Below are 27,890 nucleotides of genomic sequence, written 5' to 3'. Positions count from 1 at the left end.
GATCTATTCTGAAAACAAGGCTCTACTAACACTATGCAATTATAGAAATATAAATAATGCCAGTTGCTATACCTTTTTTTTTAAATGCAAGTACTAGTTATTAATATTTTATTTTGCTCAAATAATTGCCAGCATTTGTATTGTTTTTAATCCCTGCACAAGATAAAATGTTTCTCTATGTTTTAAAAGCAAACTACAGATTTGTCTGAAAAATATTAACCCTTCAACACAAGTTTCAAGCATTGTTTAGAGTAAAACTCCTGTAATTGTGAAATTACAGCTGTGTGATTTTTATATGAACATAGATGGAGGATGGATGGATACTTGTTCCGTCTTTGGACAACAGATGCACATGACGATATCCTGTAAAAAGAAGCTTTTTGTTATTTCCAAGAAGGCCAAACTAATTTTCAAAGGTTTTAGAGTACACGCACAAAAACACTGGGTCTCATTCACTAATAATAATACTAATCTTATGTGAGTCAAATTGATTTTCACATAAAATTTGCACACAAAAAGTGTCGTGCACAAATTGTTCTTACCCCTCGTTCTAATGTTGAGTAATCCAGTTTATTTTAAATGAGAGAGCATATGTTTCAATTGGTTCTAACTTTTATCTTACATTTAGGAAAAAAAAAATACAGAGAGTGCAGACTAATTGGTAAATGAAGATTTCTGTGTGGAAACATTTACACAGGCAGTGTTTGCTTGGTTAGTGAATAAGACCCTGTTTTGTTTGTTTGTCTTTCAATATAGGACTACCTGGTTGAATGCAGGTAAAAGGTAGAGTGTATTGCCCTATGAAGTCATTCCTTGATGTTGTATCATAGTCTTCAACTACAAAACGCACCAGTGCCAGCTCAGGAGTGTGGATTGTGAACTGTAAGCTTTCGTTCCAGCGAGGGTTGAATCCTGTCCAGATGAAAAAACTGAGAAAAATCACTGCAGCAGCAGGACTTAAACAGCATTCCTATGGTTTGTAAAATTATGGAAACATGTCATCTTAACAGGTAATGTCTGTTTCCACATTATTAAAGTTACATGTTGATGCATGTGAACGTGCACAGTTTCCATTGAATTCTCTTTTAGTAATTTGGCTACACTACAGACCAATTAATTCTTACTTCCTCACCATTGTTGTCAATGTATTTAGTCTCCTGTTTAGCTTGATCCAAGGGTACACCATAAATTTCTACCCTTACCAGGGGGTCTACGATGGACCAATCTTTTTGCTTCACTTTAGGGAGCTGTTGTCCACTAATAACCTAAAAAAAAAAGATGAAAAAGAAAGAATCAACAAATGAAAACTCAAAATAAACTTGCTGAGGGAACATTAATATTGTCACCATTAATAATACCTTAACAGAGAACAGTAGAGGGTGGTGATCTTCATGTTCTTCAGGATCAAAGAGTCTCTCCTTTTTGCGAAGGATCTCGGGTTTTAGGATGTAGCCACTGCATCCATTCTGAGTAAACAACCCATCATTTAGATCCATTTCCATCCCTGCTGTCTGGAAGTTTAATGCCACTATGAATCAGAAACATGTTAAAGTAAATACAACACATTAGATGTTTCCCTGCTTCTATTTACATAGAGCGTTTTTATGTCTTCCATGCTCACATTTTTTCACTTTGTAGAATTGACATGATAATGATGTGCCAGTATAATATCTACCATACTAACCAATCTGGCATCCCATGTTCCACATGTCTACTGGACAGTAATTTGATGAATCCGTTCTCATTCCACTTGGATACACTCTTGTCAGCTGCCTGGTGTTATGCAGCACAAAATCTGAACCTGACAGACAAAAATGAGAATTAATAATACAAAAATGTAATTATTCTAACATAATGGTACAATTTCTATTTTATTTTGCATATTTTATATAGAAAGGAAAAATACAGGTTTGGAACAATATGAGGTTGAATATATTCAAACTATCCCTCTAAAAACTATTTCTAACCTGCTTCCTTTGAATATTTACGGGCTTTAGACTCGGAGAATGATGACATCTCATCAGGATTAGCAGACATGCGGGAATGCTCAAAGCTGTGGAAATGTACACTCTTACAGAACATTAGGTCTGAGAGCTCCTTGCATAGATTATGCTTCGATTTCTACATAGGGCAAAAGTGCACAATCAAAAACAATGTTGAACGAGGGAGTGGAAAATACTTAGAGACCTTTTCCTCAGTTTCTCTGTTTCCACTGGTACCTTGCCATCTGTTGAAGGACTCTCTGATGCCAGACTGTCCTTATTCATTTCTGCTGCCTCGTCCTCATCGCTGACTTCACCTGTGGGGCTCTCTGACTCCATTCCAATCTTCTTTCCTTTCAACAAGATTTTCCTCTTTAGTGCCTGAAAGAAATGAGGGAACAACTATTGTTAAAAAATACATTATTATATAATATATAATTCAAACAATAAATACAGAATAATTGAAACTGTAATGCTATTTTATATATACAGTACAGACCAAAAGTTTGGACACACCTTCTCATTCAAAGTCTTTTCTTTATTTTCATGACTATGAAAATTGTAGAGTCACACTGAAGGCATCAAGGGCTATTTGACCAAGAAGGAGAGTGATGGGGTGCTGCGCCAGATGACCTGGCCTCCACAGTCACCGAACCTGAACCCAATTGAGATGGTTTAGGGGTGAGCTGGACCGCAGACAGAAGGCAAAAGGGCCAACAAGTGCTAAGCATCTCTCGGGGAACTCCTTCAAGACTGTTGGAAGACCATTTCAGGTGACTACCTCTTGAAGCTCATCAAGAGAATGCCAAGAGTGTGCAAAGCAGTAATCAAAGTAAAAGGTGGCTACTTTGAAAAACCTACAATATGACATATTTTCAGTTGTTTCACACTTTTTTGTTACGTATATAATTCCATATATAATTCCACATGTGTTAATTCATAGTTTTGATGCCTTCAGTGTGACTCTACAATTTTCATAGTCATGAAAATAAAGAAAACTCTTTGAATGAGAAGGTGTGTCCAAACTTTTGGTCTGTACTTTATATAAATACACATAAACACTATGTCAAAATAAAGAGATACAGTCTGATGTGAAAATGCTTCTACTTTGCACTTTTCTAATTGATTAAAAAAATGAATTTTCATTACAAATTATATAATCTTTTTAACAATCCGAGAAGCTGAAGAATTTGCATTGCAAAATCTTTCTTTTTATTTTGAGATTTAAATGAGAAAATACCACACTCAGTATGGTCTCAGACTTTTGGACCCCACAGTATTGACAGATATTTAAAAAATCAATCCTATAAAAGTTGATATGAACTAGTGCACCACTATCTATAAGGCATTGACCAGCTCACCTCTGGGGATGGCAGTTCGCTGGAGACTCTCTCTACTGTGTTCGTCAGTAGCATATCACCCAGAATGTCTCTGAAATATCGAGCCATGACTTCCTGTTGCTCTATGCTGCAGTGGTTTTCAATGGACACGATGAGTGGATACTCAGATGCCTAGAAGTAACATTAATACATATAGAAATAGATTATTATGTATCTATGTAAATAATGAATATTAACATTAACATCAACAACAATATTATATAACAATATTAATAGGTATTATTATCAATAATGTGAACAACAAAGTAAATCATTATTAACAGATATTCATATTCATATTGATATTTGAAACATAGATCACCTTGAAGGCATAATTTGCAATAGTAGTAATCACATCTTTGAGGAGAATCTTCGATGTCAGTGTGTGTCCATGATAAACCACCGGCTCTCCATTCGATCCATTCCAGCAGTCCACCTCTACACACCTGCAGCCTCGTTTCAGTGCCCTTCAGAGGTTCAACCCAGCACAAATAAACAACCACTGTCATGAACACAAAGAACAAAGTGCAATGCATGCAACTAGGCCAGAGATGCCCAAAACCAGGACCCAAGGGCCAAAGTTGGGTTGTGGTGACCTTTGATTTGGCCTGCCATTATATACCACAAGAGGAAAGAAAACTGAAACATGCAATCTTCATTTCTAATGTACGCTTTGTTTTTGTTATCTAAATTTGTGTTACATTGTTTAAAAGTGTATTTTGGCATCACAGAACTAGGCGGTTCCAAATACAGAAACACCATTATACATGTATGAAAGATGCTACTTATTATCACATCACCATAAATAAGCAGAACTCACTGGATGTAGGCCTCTACACTGCTTGGTCCTTTTAGCTGGTCTTCCATCAGATAAGTGTTGTGTGATGAGGAGATGTAATAGTGGGCCAACGGTTGGCTCATGTCCTGAAAAAGGCTCTGCCGTTCTGGATTGAAGATGGATCCCTCACGAGACATCAGGTACATTAAGAACCCATCGACTGACATCGAGTGATTCTTTCTGGCTGTACAAGAAGCCAATGTAAGCATATTGTCCTGTTCAATCTTCAGTCTTTAGTGACTGTCATGTGTAAAGGACCACTTCACTGTTGCCCATGCAGTGATCTAGATGTAGTGCTCAACTACTCCATTATTAAAAGAGCATCCAAATAGGCAAACAAATAATTTTTCAGTTACATCTTTAACCCTGAACCCTTGCATGATCACAAGTGTCTACAATTTACTGCTCAGTCTAAAAATGTTTTCTGAAAGAAAATATTATTTAAAAAATAAATGAATTAAGCTATATAAATACTATATTAAGCTAAATTCAAGCAAAGCAAAAGTCAAAAAATGGTTGACGGTGGATCATTACCTGTGTCTGAAGGCTCATAGCGATCAATCAGCTGAAGGGCATGTTCATGACTGCCCTCCCGCTCGAGCTGCTCCTCTCTCAGGAACTCCTCCAAATCACACTGGGACAGACTCTGTCCATCACTGGAATGGTCCTGGAATAAGTCCAGTACCTCTGTTCTCTCTGTAAGCATTTTGTAGAACTCCACAAACTCCTGGCCCTCCAGGGTTCCTGACTCAGACTTGTCTGCCGTCTGTGAGAAAATTTGAACCAAAGGCAATAAGGTTCAACATGGTGTACATTTGTGATGCAAAATAACATAAGCGATGCATAATCACCATAAAAAGACAGCATGCATGTTCTTCATTCATGTCCACGTTCATCATTTTCAGTAATTTTTTTGCCTCCTTAAAATTTATTCTGCCATCCTTGTTTAGATCTGCTTTCAAAAACCAGTCTGAGATCCATCTGAGCAGAATGGTTTAGGTTGATAATTTAAGTTGACAGTGAACAGCTGGACTTCATTAACCTCTATCTCTCTCTATCTTTATCTATCTATCTATCTATCTATCTATCTGTCTGCCCTTCTATCGTTCCATCCATCTATTCATCCACAATCTATCTATGCCTCAACATGCTCCAAGCAAAAGTACAAAAGTAAAATAAATAAATATTTTCAGATGTAGTTCTGTTTAGCTACTTCAAAAGCAAGGATACTGGTCAAGTTTGTTGCTCTCGTCCATGTTCTCCATGTTCTCCATTAGGGCTCTGATGCCCCGAATCCAGGCCTGAGCTTCCTTCGCTGAATCAGCCACCAGGTCCAGGTTTCCCCTACGGCCGCGAAACACCAGAGTGAAACAGCGGTCAGCAGGAAACTCATCTGCCACATTGAGGAGCGCTTCGGACTGATGTCCCTCACGAACAGCCTCCACATCACTGATGGAGACTGAAAAACATTGAACATTAAACTTTGCTTTTAAGCTTTTTTTGGTCCTTCTTCTCAAAGTTTTTAAAGAACTCAAACTAGTTTTTGAAAAGGCAAGCTACATTTTTACTAATACTTCATGTTTTACTATTGTTCATAGTGAACTAAAGGAGCTCTTAATTTCATTGGAAGCTAAAGATGTTCATCACCCCATGGTGAAAAGGTAAAAATGACGGGTGTCAAACAAAAAGCCACCCACTGATACCCATAGCTTCTCCCCTTTGCAGCCAGCAAAACAAATGAACTGAATGAATATCACTTAAGGCACATTTACATTGCATGGTAATCTAAGTAATATTCATATTCAATTAATCCCTGGACTTCCAATTTTCCTCATGTCTAATCTACTACCTTGACATGTCTATTTTATTCGTTCACCAATGTATACCTATTGGATTTATTTATAGTACAAGACCATTATTTTATATGCAATTGCTATTAGATTTCTCATACATAAGCCTGTTTGTGTGTTTTTGTTTTGGCAGTCAATATATATTTTCTTAAATAAATCAGTCATTGTTAGCCCATCTTGGATCAATTATATACAATTAAAACTAGACCTAAATACTGAAAATCTCAACTCAGTGAGGACGTACTGGTAGAATAAGATTTTATTGCCCAGCTAGATTTATATGCGATAGTCTTGCAGTCCTCCTGGAGTTTGTAGTGCCTCGGACGCTTCCACATACGAGACTTCACCTTGCGCAGAAACATGCCTGCCTTCATGGCTTCAAGGTTTTGATGACCCTGTTCACCTGCCAGAGAACGGAAAAATGGCCATCAGCAATATTCAGAAACACAAAGCTTATTTGAACAACAAACACACACACACGCACACACATGATGACTTACAGCACGTTTGGGGTGACTCCATTTTCCAATATTTCACCTTTTCTGCAGACACAAATGAACATTATTGTATAACCACCTCACCAACAATTCTAATTTCAGGTCATTATTTTGGTAACATGCCTATAATGACTTAAAAGTAAGAGGGCTGAATCAAATAGCTCAATGTGTACATCTCTTTATTCTGTACATACATGTATATTATGTATTTAGTCCCGTTCAGCCAATACAAGTGTTGCTGATACATCTTGTGTTGCTGATGGGACTCCTTATGGACTATGATGAAACAGGAACTAATAAGCTATTTTGTCAAAGAAATCACAGACATGCTAAATTAAATCTAGAAATAGGCTGACTCCATAACCATTGTGCCCTATTTTACAATGGGAAGACAACTTTCTAGTCGATTACTCCAAAGGAAAACATGTTCATTCAAGCAAAAGTGAAGCCGTGTAGTCAGGCGAGTCATGAGTCATGGCTAAATATGTCTCTGAGATCCTTACGATAACATAATTATGTTCTGTTATATCCCAAGGGGAAAAAGTAGAATCTAATTTAGCTCTCTCCTGCCATTATTTAGTTTTAAATAAGTGGATATTGAATATCATTACCAGACTTCACTTAACATAACAGTAAATGCTGACAAAGTAATGTAAACACACAACAAAACGAGATGGGAGGGGGTGCAGACAGATGAAGCAAACAGAAAGAGAAAAAGTGGATAAACAGAACTCACCGGACGTCTGATGAACTGACATCCAGTGGAACTGAAAGAGCTACACGGGCTGCTGCTTGTGAAGGGCTGCGAACACAGAGCCACAGTCTGGGCTACTTCCACATGATGCATAGCCAGCCTTCTTCCTTCACCCCTTCCTCTGCCTCATTCCTTCCTAGACACTCCCACTTTTCCTTTTGTCCTGCCTTTTTAAGTAGACAAGTCGTATAAAATAACATTAATCATTACAATTCTGCATTAAATACAGAATTAGAAAATATTAAAAAAAAAAAGAATTCTAAACAATTTTACACCATATACAATATAAAAGTCTACATATTACACAGTTTTATAAATAGAATTATAAATAGACAGATTGATGCACAGTCTTGAGGGACAGCATTCCATCAGATAAGTAATCTACTGTCAGTATTCCTTGACAGTATATTACCAGAATCATTCTGGCAGAATGTCAGAATTATAAACCCATTTAGACAGCCAAGCATACTAAATCAGCAGGATATACAGAATGGTGAAGTCTTTACCAAGCACAACCTATATTTACATTTATATTTACATAAATTCATTTGGCAGCAGTGACTTACAAATAAGGAAAGATACAAATACAAGCAAAGCATGGAAATGTTGACAAAACTCACTTGCTGTAAAACATTCTGGTTTAGAAACATTAAAATCAATGACTTTGACTGAAAATAGCTTTAGAAGATTTATTTTGTTGAGCTAATATTGCCACAGCAACTGAAAACTACCAGGAAAAAAACATAGCAATATCATAATGCAGAGTGTACATATTTAAAGTTAAATTCTATCAGCATTATTTCTTAAAACACATAAATGATTAAGCAATTTTTATATCACATACATTTTACACATTGCATCTTCCTTGTTTTTTTGTTTTGCTTTTTTTTGCAGAAATTATAACATATTTTGAGTTATTCATTCAAATAATTAATTATTTGATTATGTTTTAAAGCAGATGAATTCGATGCAGCTGGAATCTGATTTGTTTGATAGCATAAATAAATATTCTTGACATGTTTCTATGTAATAATAATAATAAAAACAGCTTTCTGACTTGACTTGTTGAATTAAGGTGCTTAATCCATAATATTTAAATTAGGCCTCTATTTCTTAAATTTCCACTTGAACATCAAGAATTGTTAAAATGCATGTGAGCAATATTGCACATAAGTGCAGGAAATACATTAATTAAAACCTAAATGCAGATTTTGTGATAAATTGATATGATAAATTGTAGCTGCTTCACTAAATGTAGGTAACATTCCACATGGGTAATGTTAATCACTGTTTGGGTATATTATAGATGGCTTAAATTATTTGCTGAATGGATTCAGCAGAGTGAAAGTGTCCTCTTGGGTTTTTGGACCTGATGGCTGAACAAATGAGAATTGTTCTTCATATTTCACTTAGGCTATACTCTTTAGTATCATGTCAGTCGGCTGGATTTTTGTTTACTTTTTATTTTATTTATTCTTGTGGGGAACTTTAACCGAGCATGTACAACAGTACTGTGAACAAGACAACATTTGCGTCACGTGTTTTTCATCTCACGTGACACATCGTGATCATGATGGCGGCCGCCTCTGTGTTCCAGAGAGTAAGAACGGGCGCGAAAATCGGAGCACAGTATGATCAGGAGGGCAATCTCATCAAGGTAATACTGAAAACAAAACATCCGAGCCCTCATATTCGCCCATTTGCGTTTGCAATCAGTTTTATTGTTTTTAAGCTTATGCATTCAACCAGAGAAACACGTCACTTTAACATATCAGTTAAAAAGAAATGTAAAGTACATTTGTATATGTAATATGTCATTATACATGATAAACTCGTCTGCTAAATTAATAGATTTAGATTTAATTTAATAGATTTAATATGTAAATTATTATCAGCATTACTGAGTGAAGAAGTCAGTATACAGTAACATAATTCAATTAACGTGCATTAAGAATGTAGCAGATTCCACTTTGGTGGCTGAACAAAAAAAAGGCTTGACGCTCACTTTCCAAAATTAATCCATTATCCACAGGATAGATTTCCAAACGGAAATAATATTTATTACAAAAAAGTATGTTTATACAAAATCAAAAAATCAAACTCTCATATAAATAAAGGATTGAAAAGATATAAGGTGGATTGAATCAATCTGTTTCCTATGGAGTCAGGCCGTGAGGTCAATCTCCCATGGCTCTATGATCTTTGAGGCATTGGTTCCTATAAGTAGCTCAATGTTGCCATTAATCTCAGGGATATCAACCTTTTGCAGGTATGGCCATCTAGCAAGATCTTTTTTGGTGGGTATGTTTTCCATGGTGACTGGCATTTCCTTTTGTGTGAATACATCAGGCAATTGTATGAAATTGGTTTTATCCAATCCAGAGATCTCTAATCCTGTGATTACATAAGTTGGCAAGGACTTCTCATGACTCATTGTCTTCAACAGGATATTAGTTCTTTTACCTTTGACGTTCAACTGAGACATCAGACGTTCGGTACAAAAGGTAGCGGAACTTCCAGGGTCAATGAAAGCATAGACTGAGATGATTTTGTCACCTTTAGCAGCTTTGACTCTTACTGGAACCACTGAAAGGACATTATCCTGTATACCGGCCCCAATATGCCCACCAGCTGGCTGCGTAACAGCAGAGGAGTTCACGGTTTCTTTTGTATCAATTTTCTTTTCATGCTTTACCTTTTGCTCTGTTTGCTCAATGTGAAGGACGCTTGGGTGCTGTTTAGAACATAATGTACAGGTGAGCCTCTTCCTACAGTATTTGCTGATGTGACCTTGATGTAGGCACCCAAAACAGATTCCTTTTTCTTTGATGAATTCTATCTTTTCCCTGTGCTTCTTTTTCTCGAACAGCTTGCACTGCTCCAACGTGTGATTGCTGCTGCTACACAAATGACATAAGACTTGCAAATGGTTGTCAGAGGATTGCTGAGTAGAATGGAAAGCAGGAGCAGAAACACTAGTTGCAAAGGTACTTCCACCAGACTTCGGCTTGACTTTAGTGGGAAACTTGTCTTTAGTTTTGATTAGGGGGTTTATCTTGAATATCCCCGAATATTGGGTCTAAAGCCACTCTCACTTGCTTTTCAACAAATAGGACAAGATCTTTAAATTGAGGCCTACTGTTCTGGTTTTCTTGAAATTCCAACACTTTTGATCGCCATCTTTCCCTTAGCTTGTAAGGAAGTTTCAAGACCAAGACTTTCATGTTGGATGACAAGTTAATTTCATGTGAGTAACTCATGTCCTCCATTGCATTACAACAGCTCCTCAAAAATATTGCAAAAGCTTGCAGAGATTTGCAATCTTCAGGTCTAATCGTAGGTCATTCTAATGCTTTCTTCATACAAGCAGAACACATGCTGAATTCATCTCCGAAGTTTTTCTGTAGCAAATCTCTTGCTCTTTCATAACCTTTATCTGGGGTCATATGAAGACAACTTCTTACCAGATCTCTGGGAAAGCCACTGGTATATTGATCAAGAAAGTACAGTCGGTCAGCACTGCTATCCGTTTTTAGCTCAATGCCATATTCAAAAGCTCTTATGAATGGTCTGTACTTCAGAATATCACCATCGAAGATTGGGATATCTCTCTGAGGAAGACTTGAAAGCTGATGCTGCTTCACTAGAAGGGATGTTATGTCATTTTGGCGTTGAAGGATGTTTACCAAGCTACTCAGATGTACACCAGAACTCACAACAGACTCTGAAGACTGGTCAGATGCACTGGCTGTGGCTAGGTTTGACTGTGCATGGAGATTACCTAGACCAGGTGGTTGAACCTCCTTGGCTTTCTTCCTGACTGCATTGTGGCCATTTGAACGCTGTGGGATAGGACTGGGTTGAATATCCTTGGGACGAACACTTGGGGTTTGCACTATCGGTGTCTTCCATACTTGCCACTTGTTTGCTAGTTCAGCACATGGAATCAATATGCATGGATTTGCTATGTTGCCCGGCCCAGCAGACTGATATAAAATCATCCAATGATCCACTTTTCCTATAGTAGACTTCCAACAATTTGCACGGTTTTACAATCAAATCCCTCCATAAGCAGATTTCCATTACATATGAATTTCTGTTCTGTTTCCTCTTCTATCATTTCAAGGACTTGATTCAAGAAATGCATAAAGCCGTACATACCATGCGGTCCAAACAAACAGTCAGTCCATGTGTTCATTGATATCCATGCACTTCACTTCTTCAGTTACAAGCACATTTTTTAGATATCTTCAGCTTGTAGGAAGCAGTCTTTGACTTTTGTAGCAGATAAAAATTCCACTTTGGTGGCTGAAAAAAAAAAGGCTTGACGCTCACTTTCCAAAATGATTCCATTGTCCACAGGATAGATTTCCAAACTGAAATAATATTTATTACAAAAAAGTATGTTTATACAAAATCAAAAAATCAAACTCTCATATAAATAAAGGATTGAAAAGATATAAGGTGGATTGAATCAATCTGTTTCCTATGGAGTCAGGCCGTGAGGTCAAAGACTGTTACTTCCGGTTCTGGCCACGCCCTCAGGTGAAGTCACAGGTCCTTTATTTCCATCTCCTGCTTCAACCCCTAGGTGGTGCCAACTCACATAACATTGGGTGCAATAGTTAATTATTTAACAAACAAAAATAAACCTTATTTTAGCTCCTACAAAGAAAATAAATAACAAGGTTAATATAACATATGAGGTGTCTGCAAATGTAATTTACAAAGCTTAATCTACAATATTTATGTGCATTTTTAGAAATTGTTTGGATATACTGTTTATTTCAAAATCTAAAATTAACTCGTGTTTAGTGGCAAGTAACCATAAAAGTTTAACAATAAAATATTGACTTCTTATTTTAAAAAGTTTGCCGTGTCATATACTGACTGGTGTGTGTGCTGTGATTGACAGGCGGAGACACGTGAGGATGAGGAGCAGAGTGTCAAGCTTGCTGAGATTTTGGAGCTGTTGCTCGCTGCTGGTTATTTCAGAGCACGTATTAAGGGACTGACACCCTTTGACAAGGTATGTCAGACTTTACCCACCAATCAAATTACAGTGTAATTAACACACCATTAATTTAACTGTGAACGGTCTCTGCTTCTACTTTAGGTGGTTGGAGGAATGACCTGGTGTATAACTACATGCAACTTGTCACGTACGGTGTTACAGATAACACAGGAGAGGGAACCAATTGCAGGTAAGTCCTTTATTTGAAGGGTAATCCAAAGGGGTAAACAGTCCAGGCAGGGTCAAAACCAGAATATCCAAACATAACATAAACCAAACAAGAAGACAAGGCAAGGGCAAGAACTGATGGACATGAATTAACATTCAACAAGGAACATTAAACAAGGACTCCGTCAACACAGACTCAGACAGACCGGGTATAAATACACAGAAGGATAATGAGGGAACAGGAGACAGGTGGGGAACAATCAATTACTCAACAGGAGGAAGGTGACCAAATAAGGGAACAGGAAGTGATAAGGAGACAGACACCGTGAGAAAGGAGGACACCTAGTGGAAACCCAGGGAACACAACCCAGACACTGTGACAGGACCCCCCCTCTACGGAGCGGCTCCCAGACGCTCCACGACAAGACACGATACAGACCAGGAGGGAGGCGGACAGGTGGAGGCTCAGGGGGAGGGACGGAGGGCCAGACTCACTGAGGGGAACAGACAGAAACATAACAGAAACCAAGAAACACAAAACAGAAATCCATGAAGGACATCATGTGGCGCCCCCCAGGGCGGAGCAGAAGACCACCACAGCCGTGTGGTCAAGGCGGAAGCCCCCCAGGGCGGAGCAGAAGACCACCACAACCGTGTGGTCAGGACGGAAGCCCCCCAGGGCGGAGCAGAAGACCACCACAACCGTGTGGTCAGGACGGAAGCCCCCCAGGGCGGAGCAGAAGACCACCACGTCCTTGTGGACGAAGCCAGAGTCCTCCAGGGCGGAGCGGAAGACCCCCACAGCCGTGTGGTCAGGGCGGAAGGCCCCCAGGGCGGAGCAGAAGACCACCACAGCCATGTGGTCAGGACCAGAGCCCCCCAAGGCGGAGCAGACCTCCGTGCAGCTGGACCAACGGGACGACGAAACTCTGGTAATTCCCTGGTGTCCTTACTGGACTCCAGAAGATTGGTGCTGGCCTGACACTGCTCATGAAGATCATTGGTGACTTGCCTTTGTTCATGAAGATCAGAGGTGACTTGCCTTTGTTCATGAAGATCAGAGGTGACTTGACTCAGTCCTTGAAGATCACCGGTGACTTGACTCAGTCCTTGAAGATCACCGGTGACTTGACTCAGTCCTTGAAGATCACCGGTGACTTGACTCAGTCCTTGAAGATCACCGGTGACTTGACTCAGTCCTTGAAGATCACCGGGGACTTGACTCAGTCCTTGAAGATCACCGGTGACTTGACTCAGTACATGAAGATCACCGTGGACTTGACTTGACTCTGAAAGGTCAGCGGTGACTAGCCCTGACTCTGGAGGATCAGCGGTGACTAGCCCTGACTCTGGAGGATCAGCGGTGACTAGCCCTGACTCTGGAGGATCAGCGGTGACTAGCCCTGACTCTGGAGGATCAGCGGTGACTAGCCCTGACTCTGGAGGATCAGCGGTGACTAGCCCTGACTCTGGAGGATCAGCGGTGACTAGCCCTGACTCTGGAAGGTCATCGGTGACTAGCCCTGACTCTGGAAGGTCATCGGTGACTAGCCCTGACTCTGGAAGGTCATCGGTGACTAGCCCTGACTCTGGAAGGTCATCGGTGACTAGCCCAGACTCTGGAGGGTCATCGGTGACTAGCCCAGACTCTGGAGGGTCATCGGTGACTGGCCCTGAATCTGGAGGGTCCACAAGCACCTGACTAACCTCTGGAAGGTCAACCGGAACCTCACTCAACTCTGAAAATTCAACAATCACCTGACTCGACTCTGGAGGGTCCGCTGGCACCTGACTCGACTCTGGAGGGTCCGCTGGCACCTGACTCGACTCTGGAGGGTCCGCTGGCACCTGACTCGACTCTGGAGGGTCCGCTGGCACCTGACTCGACTCTGGAGGGTCCGCTGGCACCTGACTCGACTCTGGAGGGTCCGCTGGCACCTGACTCGACTCTGGAGGGTCAGCTGAGACTCTCATCCTGTGCAGCGGCGCTGGGCAAGTAGCCATCTTGGGCCATGACTCTGGACAGGCGGCCATCTTGTACTGTGGTGCTGGGCTGGTGGCCATCTGGGGTTGTAGCGCTGAACCGGTGGCCAATGTGGGCATTGGTGCTGGGCTGGCGGCCATCTTGTACTGTGGCGCTGGACCGGTGGCCAATTTGGGCATTGGCGCTGGGTTAGCGGCCATCTTGTGCTGTGGCGCTGGACTGACGGCCATCTTGTGCTGTGGCGCTGGGCTGACGGCCATCTTGGGGCTGTGGCGCTTGGCTGGTAGCCATCCTGGGCAGTGGTGCTGGACTGGCGGCCATCTTGGGTTGTGGCGCTTGGCTGGTTGCCATCCTGGGCAGTGGTGCTGGGCTGACGATCACCCCGCCGGAAGAGACAGGAGTGGCTGGGGCATCCCACAGAAGCCGATGCTGCAAATAGTACACAAACTCCCAGACCTCCAAAGTTTCTAAATGCGCCATCTCCTCCTGAGAAACTGGATCATCCAGCCCGCTGTTAAAATAATCTTTAAGGGCTGCGTCATTGTATCCCATGACCTCGGCCAGGGACCAGAACACCTGTGCCAGGGCATCCACCTCATTGCCCTCTTGGCGGAGGGCGATCAACTTCAGATACTTCGCCCTCCGCTCCGCCATCCTGGCTGGGGAGCGGGAAAAAGACATACCGCTGGTTCCTTGCATGACGGAGTCCTTCTGTCACGTACGGTGTTACAGATAACACAGGAGAGGGAACCAATTGCAGGTAAGTCCTTTATTTGAAGGGTAATCCAAAGGGGTAAACAGTCCAGGCAGGGTCAAAACCAGAATATCCAAACATAACATAAACCAAACAAGAAGACAAGGCAAGGGCAAGAACTGACGGGCATGAATTAACATTCAACAAGGAATATTAAACAAGGACTCCGTCAACACAGACTCAGACAGACCGGGTATAAATACACAGAAGGATAATGAGGGAACAGGAGACAGGTGGGGAACAATCAATTACTCAACAGGAGGAAGGTGACCAAATAAGGGAACAGGAAGTGATAAGGAGACAGACACCGTGAGAAAGGAGGACACCTAGTGGAAACCCAGGGAACACAACCCAGACACTGTGACACAACTTTGACATAAATGTGAGTGTGTGTAGAACAAACAGCATTGTAACATGAGAAGAATGAGAAGTGACCGAAACCTTCCTGCTTAGGTTGAACTGAATTCTGGGTAATGTGGTTATCTGTGTCTTTTCCATTTAAGTGCTCTGACAGAGAAGATTGTGTCAGTTCTGCCCAGAATGAAATGTCCACACCGATTAGAGCCTCATCAGATCCAAGGGTTGGATTTCAGGTATGTGCACCTGTACATCTTTGGCACATTAAAAGCTGAAGAACAGACAGTTATATTGTGTATATAGTATTATTATAATTCAAAAAATGCCTAAATGTTTTCTGTTTTAATAATGTATTGAAAAAGTTGGTAACACTTTACAATTATTTTCATTAGTTAACTATTTAGTCGACATGAACTAAGCATGAACAGTACTTTGTGCTTGGTAACATTAGTTAATGCACTGTGAATTAACATGAACTAGCAATGAACAGCTGTATTTTCATTAACAAAGATGAATAAATACTACAATAAATGTTTTGTTCATTGTTTGTTCATGTAAGATAATACAGTAACCAACATTAACTATTGGAACCTTATTGTAAAGTGTTATAAAAATATTTATTCCCTTAAATGAAAAATGCTGAAAATGTAAGTCACATTGTAAATGTTTTATTGTCACTTTTGGTCTAATTGTGCATCTTTGATAAATAAAATTATAAATTTTTCTTAAAAAAAAATATTAACCACAAAATTTCGAATGGTAGTGTATGACAACAAGAATTGGCACCTTGATTAAAAACATAAAAATATGGTACCAAAATTTTATTGATTCTGTTTATTATATTGTATGAAAGAAGATAGCTGTTGTGTGTACAACTGTGATGATGAGCGCTTATCAGAATCAACTAAAAATTTGTATTTATTATTTATTATATAAATATTTATTTATTATAAATACACACACAAGTGTTTATATATTTAAGAAAAAATATATTTATAAATATAATCATATATATATATAATATTATATTCTTAAATATATAAACACTTGTGTGTGTGTGTATTTATATATACATATAAAAATATACAACACACACACATATTATGCAAACATAAACTTTCATTTTGGATGCGATTAATCGATTTGACAGCACTAAAAAAAATATGTATCTTGTAATCTTAAAGTACAAAAGTAATGGGAATATATTGGTAATATAATAATCCAAGAGGTGTTGAAACTTCTGGTAAATTTAGTCTTTAAACAAAAGCATAATTCTGTTTTACACCTCACAAGTAGTCATCCAAGCAAGACATTTGGTTTGAAGCCTGGTGCATATTGTGTATGTATAGACCCTAGAATAGGCCATGTGGTGTCCATCTGGGTGTAATAGATCACAGATGGACAGTAGGGTTTGGCACTGACCTGTGTTCTTTTGGATTGGTTGTTAGTTTGATCATGTGATGGTGTTTCTAACAGGCAGTGGAGCAGAAGCAGGGCTTGGCTCAGGAATGACCCAGGTGTCTGAAGAAGAGGACCTGCAGGCAGCAGAGGAGGTCAGTATGATCAGATCAACCTACTCTTGTCCTTCACTCAACTCTCAATCCTTCTTGATCACCCACTCTTTATCCGACCCAAGTTAATTTGTTTTTTATTTTTATTTATTTTTTACAGCTCAGAATCAAAGCCCTGATGAAAAAAAAAAGAGTGAAGTGAAAAGTGAAAAAAAAAAGAAAAAGTGAAGTGACATTCAGCCAAGTATGGTGACCCATACTCAGAATTTGTGCTCTGCATTTAACCCATCCAAAATGCACACACACACACTGTGAGCACACACCCGGAGCAGTGGGCAGCCATTTATGCTGCGGCGCCCGGGGAGCAGTTGGGGGTTCGATGCCTTGCTCAAGGGCACCTAAGTCGTGGTATTGAGGGTGGAGAGAGAACTGTACATGCACTCCCCCACCCACAATTCCTGCCGGCCCGGGACTCGAACTCACAACCTTTCGATTGGGAGTCCGACTCTCTAACCATTAGGCCACGACTTCCCCAAAGTGATGACTTGAATGGCTGCAATGGCAACAGAGGAGGTTGCTTAAAATGCAAAAGAGTTTAAAGGGATGATTCACCTAAACATTTAAATTCTTGCCCTCTTGTCGTTCCAGACCTTAGTGACTTACGTTCTTCAGTGGAACATAAAATAATATTTTGAGAAATATGTTCTCCTAAAAAATCTTTCTTTTTTGTGTTCCGCAAAATGGTAAATAAAGTGATGAAACAACATGTGGATGAGCAAACCCTGAAAAAAAGACAAATTTTAGCTAGAGTGTCCCTCTAACCCTTAACTTCCCCTTTAAAAGTTGATTACTTACTTAAATGTCCTCAGCAGATGCCTTCTTCCCAAGGCAACCTTAAAAAAAAAAAAAGGGTCTCATTATTTACACTATTTCTGTGTGTGTTCTGTTGGCGGAAGTTGTCAGCCAGCACAGGGGGGCTAGAGTTTTCGGACTGCAGTCTGAGGAGTTCAAGCAAATCGCCACTGAATATGCCGAGAAGGTGAACAGCGTGAAAACTTCACTGAACCTCTAAGAAATAGTCCCTTTTTTTCCACCAAGAACTGAGGCTGAGATACATTTTTGGAATTTGGAACAAAATTTAAATGTTCCGTTTTTTTACAAGTTGTGTAGTGTATTTAAAGCTTTATTGTACATGTGTGATTGGACAGATTGAGCCAGAGCGACCTCTGAGGATGCTAAAATCAAACTAGCCGAGGTGAAACAGGTGGACACATATACTGACAGATAACTGGTTGAATTGGACCATTAATATGTGTTTTTGTTTTTAGGCCACAGTACAGACTGAAACTCTGGAGCAAGAGCTGAGTTCACTGGAGGACATGGAGTCTCAGACGTATTCTGGGTATGTAAACCGAGCACCTGGATTTATCTAAACATTAGGTTGCATCTGAAATCGCTTACTATCTGAGTAGGTTCTTCTTTTGAACAAGTACTTACCCTCTCTTCCTTTAGGGCCCTGGTAATCAGTACTGGTTTTACCCCCAGTCCGGCGCCCCTGGTGTTGGCTATAAAATAGATCCAGTTGAATTAGCTGAAATCAAGCCGTCGCTTTAAGCACTCTTTAATCACTCTTTAAGTTCATTTGTTTTTCAGTGTCTGCAACACACAGAGACAAAACAGTTCTTCACGCTCTACAACACCCTTGATGACAAGAAGGTTTACCTGGAGAAAGAGGTATCAGCTTTGTTTAGCTTTGCTATTGTGAATGACTTCTCTTGTATTTATGGATGGAATCAGACTCTAATCAGTGTGTAATGTTTAAAAGGATGTGCAGTGAAAATGAGACACTATCTTTTCTTCCACAGGTCAATCTGCTGAACTCCATACACGATCATTTTCAGCAGTGAGTTTCAAATAAAACTCTAGGATCCATGTAGAAATTTTCAGTTCTACAGCAAGAGCTTCATACGGTCTCAAATGATTGATTTTTGTAATGTCTTTCTTGAAGTGTACAGGTGAATGTAAAATGTGTGTTTATAGGGCCATGGCTTCATCAGGAAGTAAAGAACAGTTTCTCAGACAACTGGAGCAGATTGTGGAAGGAATCAAGCAGAGTCGCATAAAGGTACAGAACCAGACTACAACCATATATTTCATTTTGCTAATGAATTAGTTCCACTTTGGCTATTTGTGGTTTTATCCCCTCAGACAGGAACATGAATTTCATTAGTGTTTCTAACCTCTATTTGTGCACTTAAAGATGGAAAAGAAAAGACAGGAGAATAAGATGCGCAGAAATCAGCTGAATGATGAGTACTTGGAGCTGCTGGATAAACAGAGGCTCTACTTTAAAACCGTCAAGGACTTTAAAGAGGTAAATGCTCATACAATTTTATAGTTTTAGATGAATTTCTTCCCTCCTGCTTTACATAGGGTGTATAGACATTAATCAATTGAGGAAACAAATGCATTGTCTTGTCCGTTCCAGGAGTGCCGCAAGAATGAGATGCCTTTTATCTAAACTGAGGGCAAAGGGAGCATCGTAACAGCTGGATTTGCACAGTCACCCCTTCAATACACAACTCCCAAGTGGCACTTCAAAACACACTCGCATTCCCTGATGTTGGTATTTCATTGCATTACAGCCTCATGCTGAGATCACATCTGCTTTCAGTATGTTTATGTCAGCCTAGATTATCTTGGGTTCAGAGACTGTGAAGCATTTAACTAATGCACAGTTTAACTAGAAATGTTTTGCGCCTTATTTAAACCCATAATGTATATAACACAGATTCCCTTACTAATCACTTTTGTTTTTATAATCATAAAAATCTGCCGTCAGAACAAAACCCATTAAAGAGAAATAAACTAGCTGCTTTGTGCATGTGTCATGACATATGAGCATAAGAGTGCAATAACAGTGATTTTAATAAGGATTTAAACCTCATTCAAATGAAGTTCAGTTCATTGGTTATCAATTCCTTTGGCATCACAAAAATATTTGCATAGCATTTTAAAAGTTTTTAATTGTTTTAGCAAGAAAGTAATCATTGTCTATTTTTATATTGGTGAAAAAAATTGAATATTTTCAATGGAAATTGTCTAATTTAACAAATCACTTACATGAGAAACAAAAACTTAAATGAAAATCAAAAGGTGGTTCTATCAAGATCTCTGCATTGCCCAGCTCTAGTTGCTACTAAGGTTGTAGGTTCAATCTCATGTAGAGGAAGGAGACAGCATGAGAAGAATTATTCATAAGTTTAATAAGTTGGGCCAGTAACAATAGAAGGTACGCATCATATAACGGCTTCTGAAAACAGAATTCTGTACAGGCATGGAATGCAGACTGATCAGAGCTCTTCCCGAAGACTACAAATTGACAAGTGTTTAGTCTGCAATTACTCCATATAGATCAAAAGAGGTGCATCACAGGGAAGATTCATCTTGTTCTCAGCGTGAGAACTGTCTGCCGTCTCCTTTCCTTTTGCTGACATGTTTGAAAATCTTGGCCTTGTGGACATTCTTAGATTTCTGGTAGCCGAAGCCTCCGCCACCACCTCGCTTCTGCATCTTCGCTCCTTTACTGCTGTGGACGTCTGAGAGAGTGAACAGTTAAGGAACAACAACAAAAATTGTTTCTTAAGCACCAAATCAGCACGTGAATGATTTCTGAAGGATCCGGTGACACTGAAGATTGGTGTAATGATGCTGAAAATTACATTTTTAAAACAAAACAGAATTTCCCTTTTTTTCTCCATTGTTATACTTTGCAATATAACTGTTTTTACTGTGTTTTTGTTTAAATAAATGCATCCTTGGTAAGCATAAGAGACCATCACGGACTCCAAAAGGTAATGAAAGTACAATCACAACTCCACGACTTCACAATTAAAACCATTAAGTAACAACTTCCACATGCAACAATATTCACTGTAATACAATGCTGAAAGGATACTGAGGTCAACAAAAGGCGGTACTTTAAACCCAAAGGACATTGCCACTTTCGGGAGGTCTAACGTCTCTACATTATAGATTTGTTTGAGGGAATGAGAGTCGTAAGCTCTGACGTAGGATTTGTAGGCCTCCTGAGCCGATTTGTGAAGGTAGTAGTTCTTCTCTATCAGCTTCTCCAACTGCAAAAGACCAAAGCAAATACCAATTTGAAATAATAATTTGGGATTTAAAGGTTTGAGATTTAGTTCAGTTTGACTGAATATGAAGTCTCACCTGAGATTGAATATCAGAGATTTTAGTCCAGGAGAACTCAAACTCACTCAGAGGGACCTTTAGAGGAACGCAAGAGAGATGATTCATCTTGACATGCTCAACAGCTTGCCAATATAAAATCAGAACTATAGTGATGTCATACTTTGGCCTGTTTGAGGAATCGTAAAAAGCCGAGCTCCTCTGGTCTTAGGATCAAGAGGGCATGTCCTCTACCATTAATACCACGAGCTGTTCGTCCCACCCGGTGGATGTACTCCTAAAACATCAACAGAAAAGTCAGATATAAAAATCCTAAAACAAGTGCATATATCTAGCAGCAAGGCTGAACTATGTGCAGTGCTGTACCTTTGGATCATCGGGTGGGTCGTACTGAACAATCCAGTCCACCTCGGGGATATCGAGACCTCTGGCAGCCACGTCCGTACAGAGGAGAATACCAGAGTCTGCATTACAGAACTGGAAAAACGTTGTAGTTCTCTTCGTCTGTTTCTGCTTCCCCTGAAAGCCCGTGAAAACAAAAGCATTCATCACACTGCTTAAATGGCACTTCTCATCTCGCTGTGTGTGTGTAACGCTCAGTGACTCACGTGAATGGCCATGACAGGCAGATCGATGTAATTGAGCAGCTCATAGTGGTACTTCACAGACATGCAAGAGGAGAAGAACACCATCAGCTTCTTCTTACGGTTCTTCTTCAAAAACGTGAAGAGCAGCAGGAAGCGTTTTTCCGAAGGACATACAACATATCCCTAAATACAACACAAACCAAAACAAATATAGGATATTACGCCCCTAACACATGACCAACTGGTTCTGATAAAGGAGTGAGTTTGTTGGGTTGATTGTGTTTAATGCAGTGCCAGCTTCTGTGGCTGTTTTCAATAAAGCAGTGAGACAGGTGAGCAGTTTACCTGTTCTAGTCCTTCCACGGTGGCCGTGTCTTTGTTGTCATCCACCCCCACATACAGCGGCTCCTTCTTGAGGGAGATCCGTGCAAGATCCTCCACCTTACGTGTCTGTGTTGCGGAAAATAACATGGTCTGTCTTTTTTCTGGAAAGAAAGAGAAATATTTAAGGATCTGCAGGAAACCTGGTTTAAGGAAGTGATGTCAAGAAGGATCAGGTTAGTCATTGGCTCTTACTAGGTAGGAGTTTGATGATCTGCTTCAGTTCTTCCTCAAAGCCAACCTCTAGAATCCTGTCAGCCTCGTCAATGATCAGACACTGAAGGTTCTTAAACATGAACCCTGGGGTGTTCTGTGGAAAGAGGGGGAGGTCAGGTACACTCCACAGACCCATGTGGCAAAGCAGTTGATTGTAAAAAGCCACACCTGCAGGTGATCGAGAAGTCTGCCAGGTGTAGCAACCACGATATTGACTCCATTGGCGAGTTTCTGGGCTTCAGCAGAACGGTTGCTGCCGCCCATGATGAGGCCGTACGTGTGCACATGATGAGTCATCAGCTCCTTCAGCACACCATACGTCTGCATGGCCAACTCACGAGTGGGAGACAAAATGACCACTCCCGTCCCTGACACACACACACACACCACAGTCATGACACACCTCTAAGGTCATACTTACATGTTTGACTGACAGCTCTGCTGTGAATAGGACCATAACAAACAGAGAATGCCAATGCATTAAATGGACACTCACCATTTCTGGGCATAAATCTGAGTTTGTAGATAAGCTCTATGGCAGGAATCAGGAAAGCTAGAGTTTTCCCACTTCCTGTTTTAGCTGCAGCCAACACATCTCTATTGGATAAGAATGAGCAAACATTAACACAACCAGTGTGATGATTACAGTGCCACTGGAACCCTGCAATGTCTGATGAACTGCAAACTCACCTTCCCTCCAGCAGAGGTCGTATGGCCTTGTGCTGGATCTCAGTCATGGTTTCAAAGCCCATTTCCTTCACTCCCTTCAGTGTATTCTCACTGACCACTTCAGCCAAAGATGCAAATGACGTGTCCTCAAAAGCACCTGAGAAAGTCACCAGTGAGGAAAACAAATCAGTTACCTATTCATGTCTAAGAGAAAAGTTTAAATAAATGTCCAATAAACTGGTTAGTAAAAATCTGAATTGTTTGTTTGTTTTGTCGCTTAATTACATATAAACAATACTTTTTAATTTATCTTTATCCATTAAATGTCTAATTAACTGATTTATTTTTAGAAAGGAAAACATTTCAAAAGATTATTTTGTATTTCAAATAAAGCAAAAAATAGTGTTCTTTACCAGTTAACTAAAAAGAAGCTTCTGTAAATTAACAATTCAACTCTTATTTTGCTAGTAATAAAACATGCACCTCTTATGTTGTTGTTCAATTGTATGTACAGAATTCTTTATTTCATTTGTCAAAATCTTTTTTTTTTACAACAAAAGTTAAACAAAGGGTTAATTTGCATTTCAAATAAAGCAAATGTAAAGAAAATGCAAAACCTTCTTTTTTACCAGCTAACTAAAAATAAGCTAATAATGAGTTTAAGATTACTATATTACCTATTTTAATAGTAGTATTTTTGTCAATTGTCACTGAAAACCATACACACACTGCAGCTGAATAGGTAACAAAAAAATCATCACCTTACTTACTAAGTTGATTGATTAAATTCATAATTGCTAACATTTTTGTATTACAACTTTTCTAAAATGTTATGTTTAAATATGCAAATGATGCATTATTTAATGAAACATGCTGTAATTGCATACAATTTCTAGTACAAAAATCTGAACACTGGATGAAGTCAATTTCAAAATTTTTGTTTATATTTTTTGACATATTAGAGTCAAATGATTTTACAGAGGGAATTCTGGGAATCTCTTTTTGTCACTCCATAATTCAGAAAATACTTTGAACAGCAGGAAAACAATATTTTCACAATTTTGGGGGGAATAAAATGTTGTATTTAATCAAGAAAATTATAAATGGACACATCCATTCGGAATATAGACAGGAATAAATACGTAAACTTTGGTATGAGTACGTGCTACTGAAGTGGAGATTCATGGCTCAGTGTTGGAGAAAAAACTCATTTTGAGTAAACAGCCTTTACAAATGTGTATTGTAATTGAAATCTATTGACACAAATAGATAAAGTGCTATAAAATAAATGCTTAACAGTGTCTTTTGGATGTTTTTTTTTCATTAGTCTGAAAAAACACTTTATGAAAAGCCAAAAAGCCCAAAATCGAAAAATTGACAGGTGCTTTAAAAAACTGTTTTTGTGCCTGCAGTGTCCCCCCTTAAGCATTACAGTAAGTCTATAACACTATGCCCATCACAAGCCATGTCAATGTTAGTCACAATGGTGGTACTTGGAAAGCCTAATATTTTCTGGGGGGGCACTCTGAAAAGTTTAAGAACCACTGACCTAGACATTGAGTCAATTTGAGAGGTGGAGCAGGACCCCATGGCCTGCCTGCTTGTGGCCTAGACTGGACAAACATTGGGCAGTCCCTCCAGGATTTCACAAATGTGTTTGTTATTTTTGCGATCAATATGACTGATTTTGCTGCGGCTATTCTCAAAATTTGCAATTATACTTGTTGCATTTCTTATTGTTTTGCAGTGAAAATATACCACAGAGAACATTCTTCTAACACTGTTATGACTTTTCTGACTGTGAGAACACTGTAGGTCTCCAGACTAGCGTTTGAGGTCACCAGCACTAGTCACATTAAGTTCTACAGAAGGTGGCTCCAGCACCTGATTAAAATTAGCTCTTGTAAATCGGTCCTAATGAGACTTTCTTTGACTGAATGCGTATTGCGATGACGTCACGGGACGCTTCTAAGCCCAGATTCTGTGGACATTTTGTGGCAATTACGAAAATTTGCGATCTTTTGCGAAAATTGGTCCGAGAACTTGCATTTTGCAGATGACGTTTATTACTTTAATATTTTTTAATGCCCTTAATTTAGGTAAATTTCATTTACTACCTTTTACAACCCTGATATATATATGTGGGCTGCACAATTATGACAAAAATAATAATTGTCGAATATTCCCTTGAAATTGTATTTGCGATTATTAATTACAATTATTACAATTTAAATTGAATTATGTTTATACCATTGTTTGATGCAACTGCATGTCATATTAGATGAAAATAAACACGCTGAGAAACACAAACTGAAAAACCTTTAGTGCTTTTCTATAGTATTAAGACTCAAATGTCAACTATACATCGGATTGGTTTCTTCTTTAAATTATATTAAAAAAAAGTAAAAATATGAATGGTATTATAATGTTATACTACAATTAAAATAATGGGAAAAAACTAGGAGTGCACGATAAAAATCGTCCGATAATTAATGCGCATCTCGTTAGTAAAGCCGGTTCTCTAATCAGCGGTAAATTCCATCAGGTGCATGATTTCACATAGAGCAGCTGTTACTACACAGAGCCTTAAGATAGCATGTAGGGAAAAAAACACATCTTAACCATGAAGAATAACATGAGTGAACAATTAATTGCCGATCTGAACAATCACGTAATTGTGGAATCCATAAATGTACTCGATTAGATTAGAAATACGATTAATTTTGCAGCCCTAATAATATATACACACACAGCGTTTTTTGTTTATGCACTGATTAAAAAAAAAAATAATAATAATAAAAAAAAAAATGCTAAATTGATTCGACATCTCATTATTTTTCCCACTAAAATGAGTGGATAACTAGACAAACTAAACCAGGCTCACCTTATGACTCATGGCAGACTGTGTTGTGTTTAACAGATGATGACAGTTTTTGTCATATTTTACCTGTCAGACCAGAAGGAAGCTGCGGCCCATCTTCATCACTATCATCCTCCTCAGCTGAACCCTCTTTGTCATTGTTTCCATTCTCTGACACCTCTTCACATTCCTCCTGTTTTTCATCCCTCTCTTGCTCTTTTTCTGTTGTCCCTTTAACTTCATCTTGTTTTTTGACCTTTTTCACACCTAAAGGACCAGATCCATTATTTAGTGTATATGAATGCATCTCAAATGCTATAATTAAACTGCATATTTCGTAGTCTCCTCTCCAATTTCAAATATTATCCAATGACAATCCCACAGTGACCAACCACTAATGAAAACAACATATTCACAGAGATATTTCACACTTACTAGATGTTGGTTCCCCTGTAGCATCCAATTTTCTTTTCTTTTTCTTCTTGATTTTTTGTGAGGTTTGGTTCTCCTCAGAGGAGACACTTTCAGTGAGGTTTGGAGCAGAATCACCAGTCACTTCAGAGCCCTCCAGCACAGCCTTCACCTCTGCCAGATCACAAACACATGTCATGCAGCACATTTCATCAACTCCGAAATAAAGGAAAGAACACGCTCACTCAACATGAGGGGAGTCTGATAATGCATGGAAGGAGTGCTCCTTGAGGCAAATACTAAACACATAAACAACATTATAATTATCATTTAATTAAACCTATATGTCATATTGCTAGGTTAAATACAACTGACTAAAATATAAAACTAAACTTTAGGAGCAAGAGCACCAATAGCAGTGTGATTATCACATGCTGAATCCGAGATCACGCCTGAATTACGTCACAGAGAAAAGAGAAAAATCACCTCTGGCGTTTTCATCTTCGTCTTCTTCCTTCTGAGCTCGGAGCAATTTGCGTTGTTTATTTTTATCATTTCTCTTTTGAATTTTCTTGCGGATAATCTTCATCTGCATGTCCGCCATTGCTGTCGACAAACACGTGTGTGCGTGCTGCGTGGGGTCCTCCGTCCAGCTGACTGACTCTTACTATGCCCGACTAAAAATATTAAAGTTATTGAAAAATATATATAAAAAACATTAAAAAAATTATTGGCATGGTTGGTTTCATTCGATTTCAATAACTCCGTGTATGTTTAATTTCCTCCCATTTGGAAATAAATATCTAGAAAGGAATAGATTAACCGCCGTTTAATCGTACGCACGTGGGGTTAGAAACGCCTGAATGGTCATACTGCCCTGTCTTATGTACTAAAATATGAAAACAAGATGCAAAGTAATGACTAAAAATACGTAAATGTTTATATATTAAGTAAAATAAAAGAAATAAATATTATAAACCGGTGAGAGTGGCTTAAGTTGTTGATTCTGTCGAGCAACCAATTGACAGTTTAATGCATTTTAAAATACATAATTTTGTTTAATGAAGCACTGACGCTCCCTAGTGGTGGAATAGAGAAAACATTCTATAGTTTATGATTATTAATTATTATTATTATTATTAATGCTGTATTCGTCGTGTATCACCATTCGTGTTTGTGGACAGTAGGCGATTTTTTTATAGAATTTTAATTAAAGTCGATCACAAAAATATGATTATTTTTTTTTATCAAACATGACAAACTGAACAAGAACTGAAATAAAGGTTTAAATATTATGTATAAATTATTTTATTTTAATACATTTTACGATTGAAGTGGCGTCGTTTCCATCACGACCAAAACATTTTGAAAATGAAAATGTTCAAAATGGTCTCTGTAATGCATAAACGTTAGTGAGTTTTTAAAAAAAGTTTACTTTCTAAAAAAAATGCATTGTTCACATTAAACAC

The 27,890-nt window shown here is 38.9% G+C and overlaps 3 protein-coding genes across 3 annotated transcripts; 1 reads left to right on the top strand and 2 right to left on the bottom strand.

The window, feature by feature from the left end:
- Positions 1–30: 30 nt before the first annotated feature.
- LOC132153102 (1-phosphatidylinositol 4,5-bisphosphate phosphodiesterase delta-4-like) lies at positions 31–17,971 on the bottom strand. The gene is made up of 18 exons (XM_059562333.1): positions 17,944–17,971; positions 17,000–17,112; positions 7,283–7,467; positions 6,550–6,591; positions 6,294–6,452; positions 5,430–5,658; positions 5,051–5,180; positions 4,734–4,965; positions 4,182–4,383; positions 3,684–3,828; positions 3,344–3,493; positions 2,220–2,363; positions 1,968–2,121; positions 1,685–1,801; positions 1,359–1,528; positions 1,133–1,265; positions 763–912; positions 31–363 (listed from the first exon to the last, which is right to left on the bottom strand). Exons 3-18 carry the CDS (start codon positions 7,302–7,304, stop codon positions 275–277), a joined length of 2,268 nt encoding a protein of 755 aa, XP_059418316.1. The 5' UTR covers positions 7,305–7,467; positions 17,000–17,112; positions 17,944–17,971; the 3' UTR covers positions 31–274.
- LOC132153282 (coiled-coil domain-containing protein 93-like) lies at positions 8,868–19,609 on the top strand. The gene is made up of 13 exons (XM_059562663.1): positions 8,868–8,957; positions 12,216–12,329; positions 12,417–12,457; positions 15,724–15,872; positions 17,054–17,134; positions 18,045–18,127; positions 18,417–18,490; positions 18,601–18,607; positions 18,742–18,822; positions 18,954–18,991; positions 19,129–19,213; positions 19,349–19,462; positions 19,577–19,609. The coding sequence occupies exons 1-13, from the start codon at positions 8,871–8,873 to the stop codon at positions 19,607–19,609; spliced, it is 987 nt and encodes a 328-aa protein (XP_059418646.1). The 5' UTR covers positions 8,868–8,870.
- A 725-nt stretch (positions 19,610–20,334) lies between these two features.
- LOC132153100 (ATP-dependent RNA helicase DDX18-like) lies at positions 20,335–27,131 on the bottom strand. The gene is made up of 14 exons (XM_059562327.1): positions 26,908–27,131; positions 26,446–26,595; positions 26,098–26,277; positions 23,172–23,307; positions 22,978–23,078; positions 22,650–22,849; positions 22,461–22,575; positions 22,230–22,369; positions 21,906–22,067; positions 21,664–21,816; positions 21,461–21,574; positions 21,319–21,375; positions 21,047–21,224; positions 20,335–20,687 (listed from the first exon to the last, which is right to left on the bottom strand). The coding sequence occupies exons 1-14, from the start codon at positions 27,023–27,025 to the stop codon at positions 20,542–20,544; spliced, it is 1,950 nt and encodes a 649-aa protein (XP_059418310.1). The 5' UTR covers positions 27,026–27,131; the 3' UTR covers positions 20,335–20,541.
- Positions 27,132–27,890: the final 759 nt, after the last annotated feature.

Source organism: Carassius carassius, chromosome 11 (genome assembly GCF_963082965.1).
Source record: "Carassius carassius chromosome 11, fCarCar2.1, whole genome shotgun sequence".
NCBI classification, from domain to species: domain Eukaryota; kingdom Metazoa; phylum Chordata; class Actinopteri; order Cypriniformes; family Cyprinidae; genus Carassius; species Carassius carassius.
The sequence above is the reverse complement of the archived record's forward strand: the minus strand, read 5'-3'. Positions and strand labels throughout refer to the sequence as shown.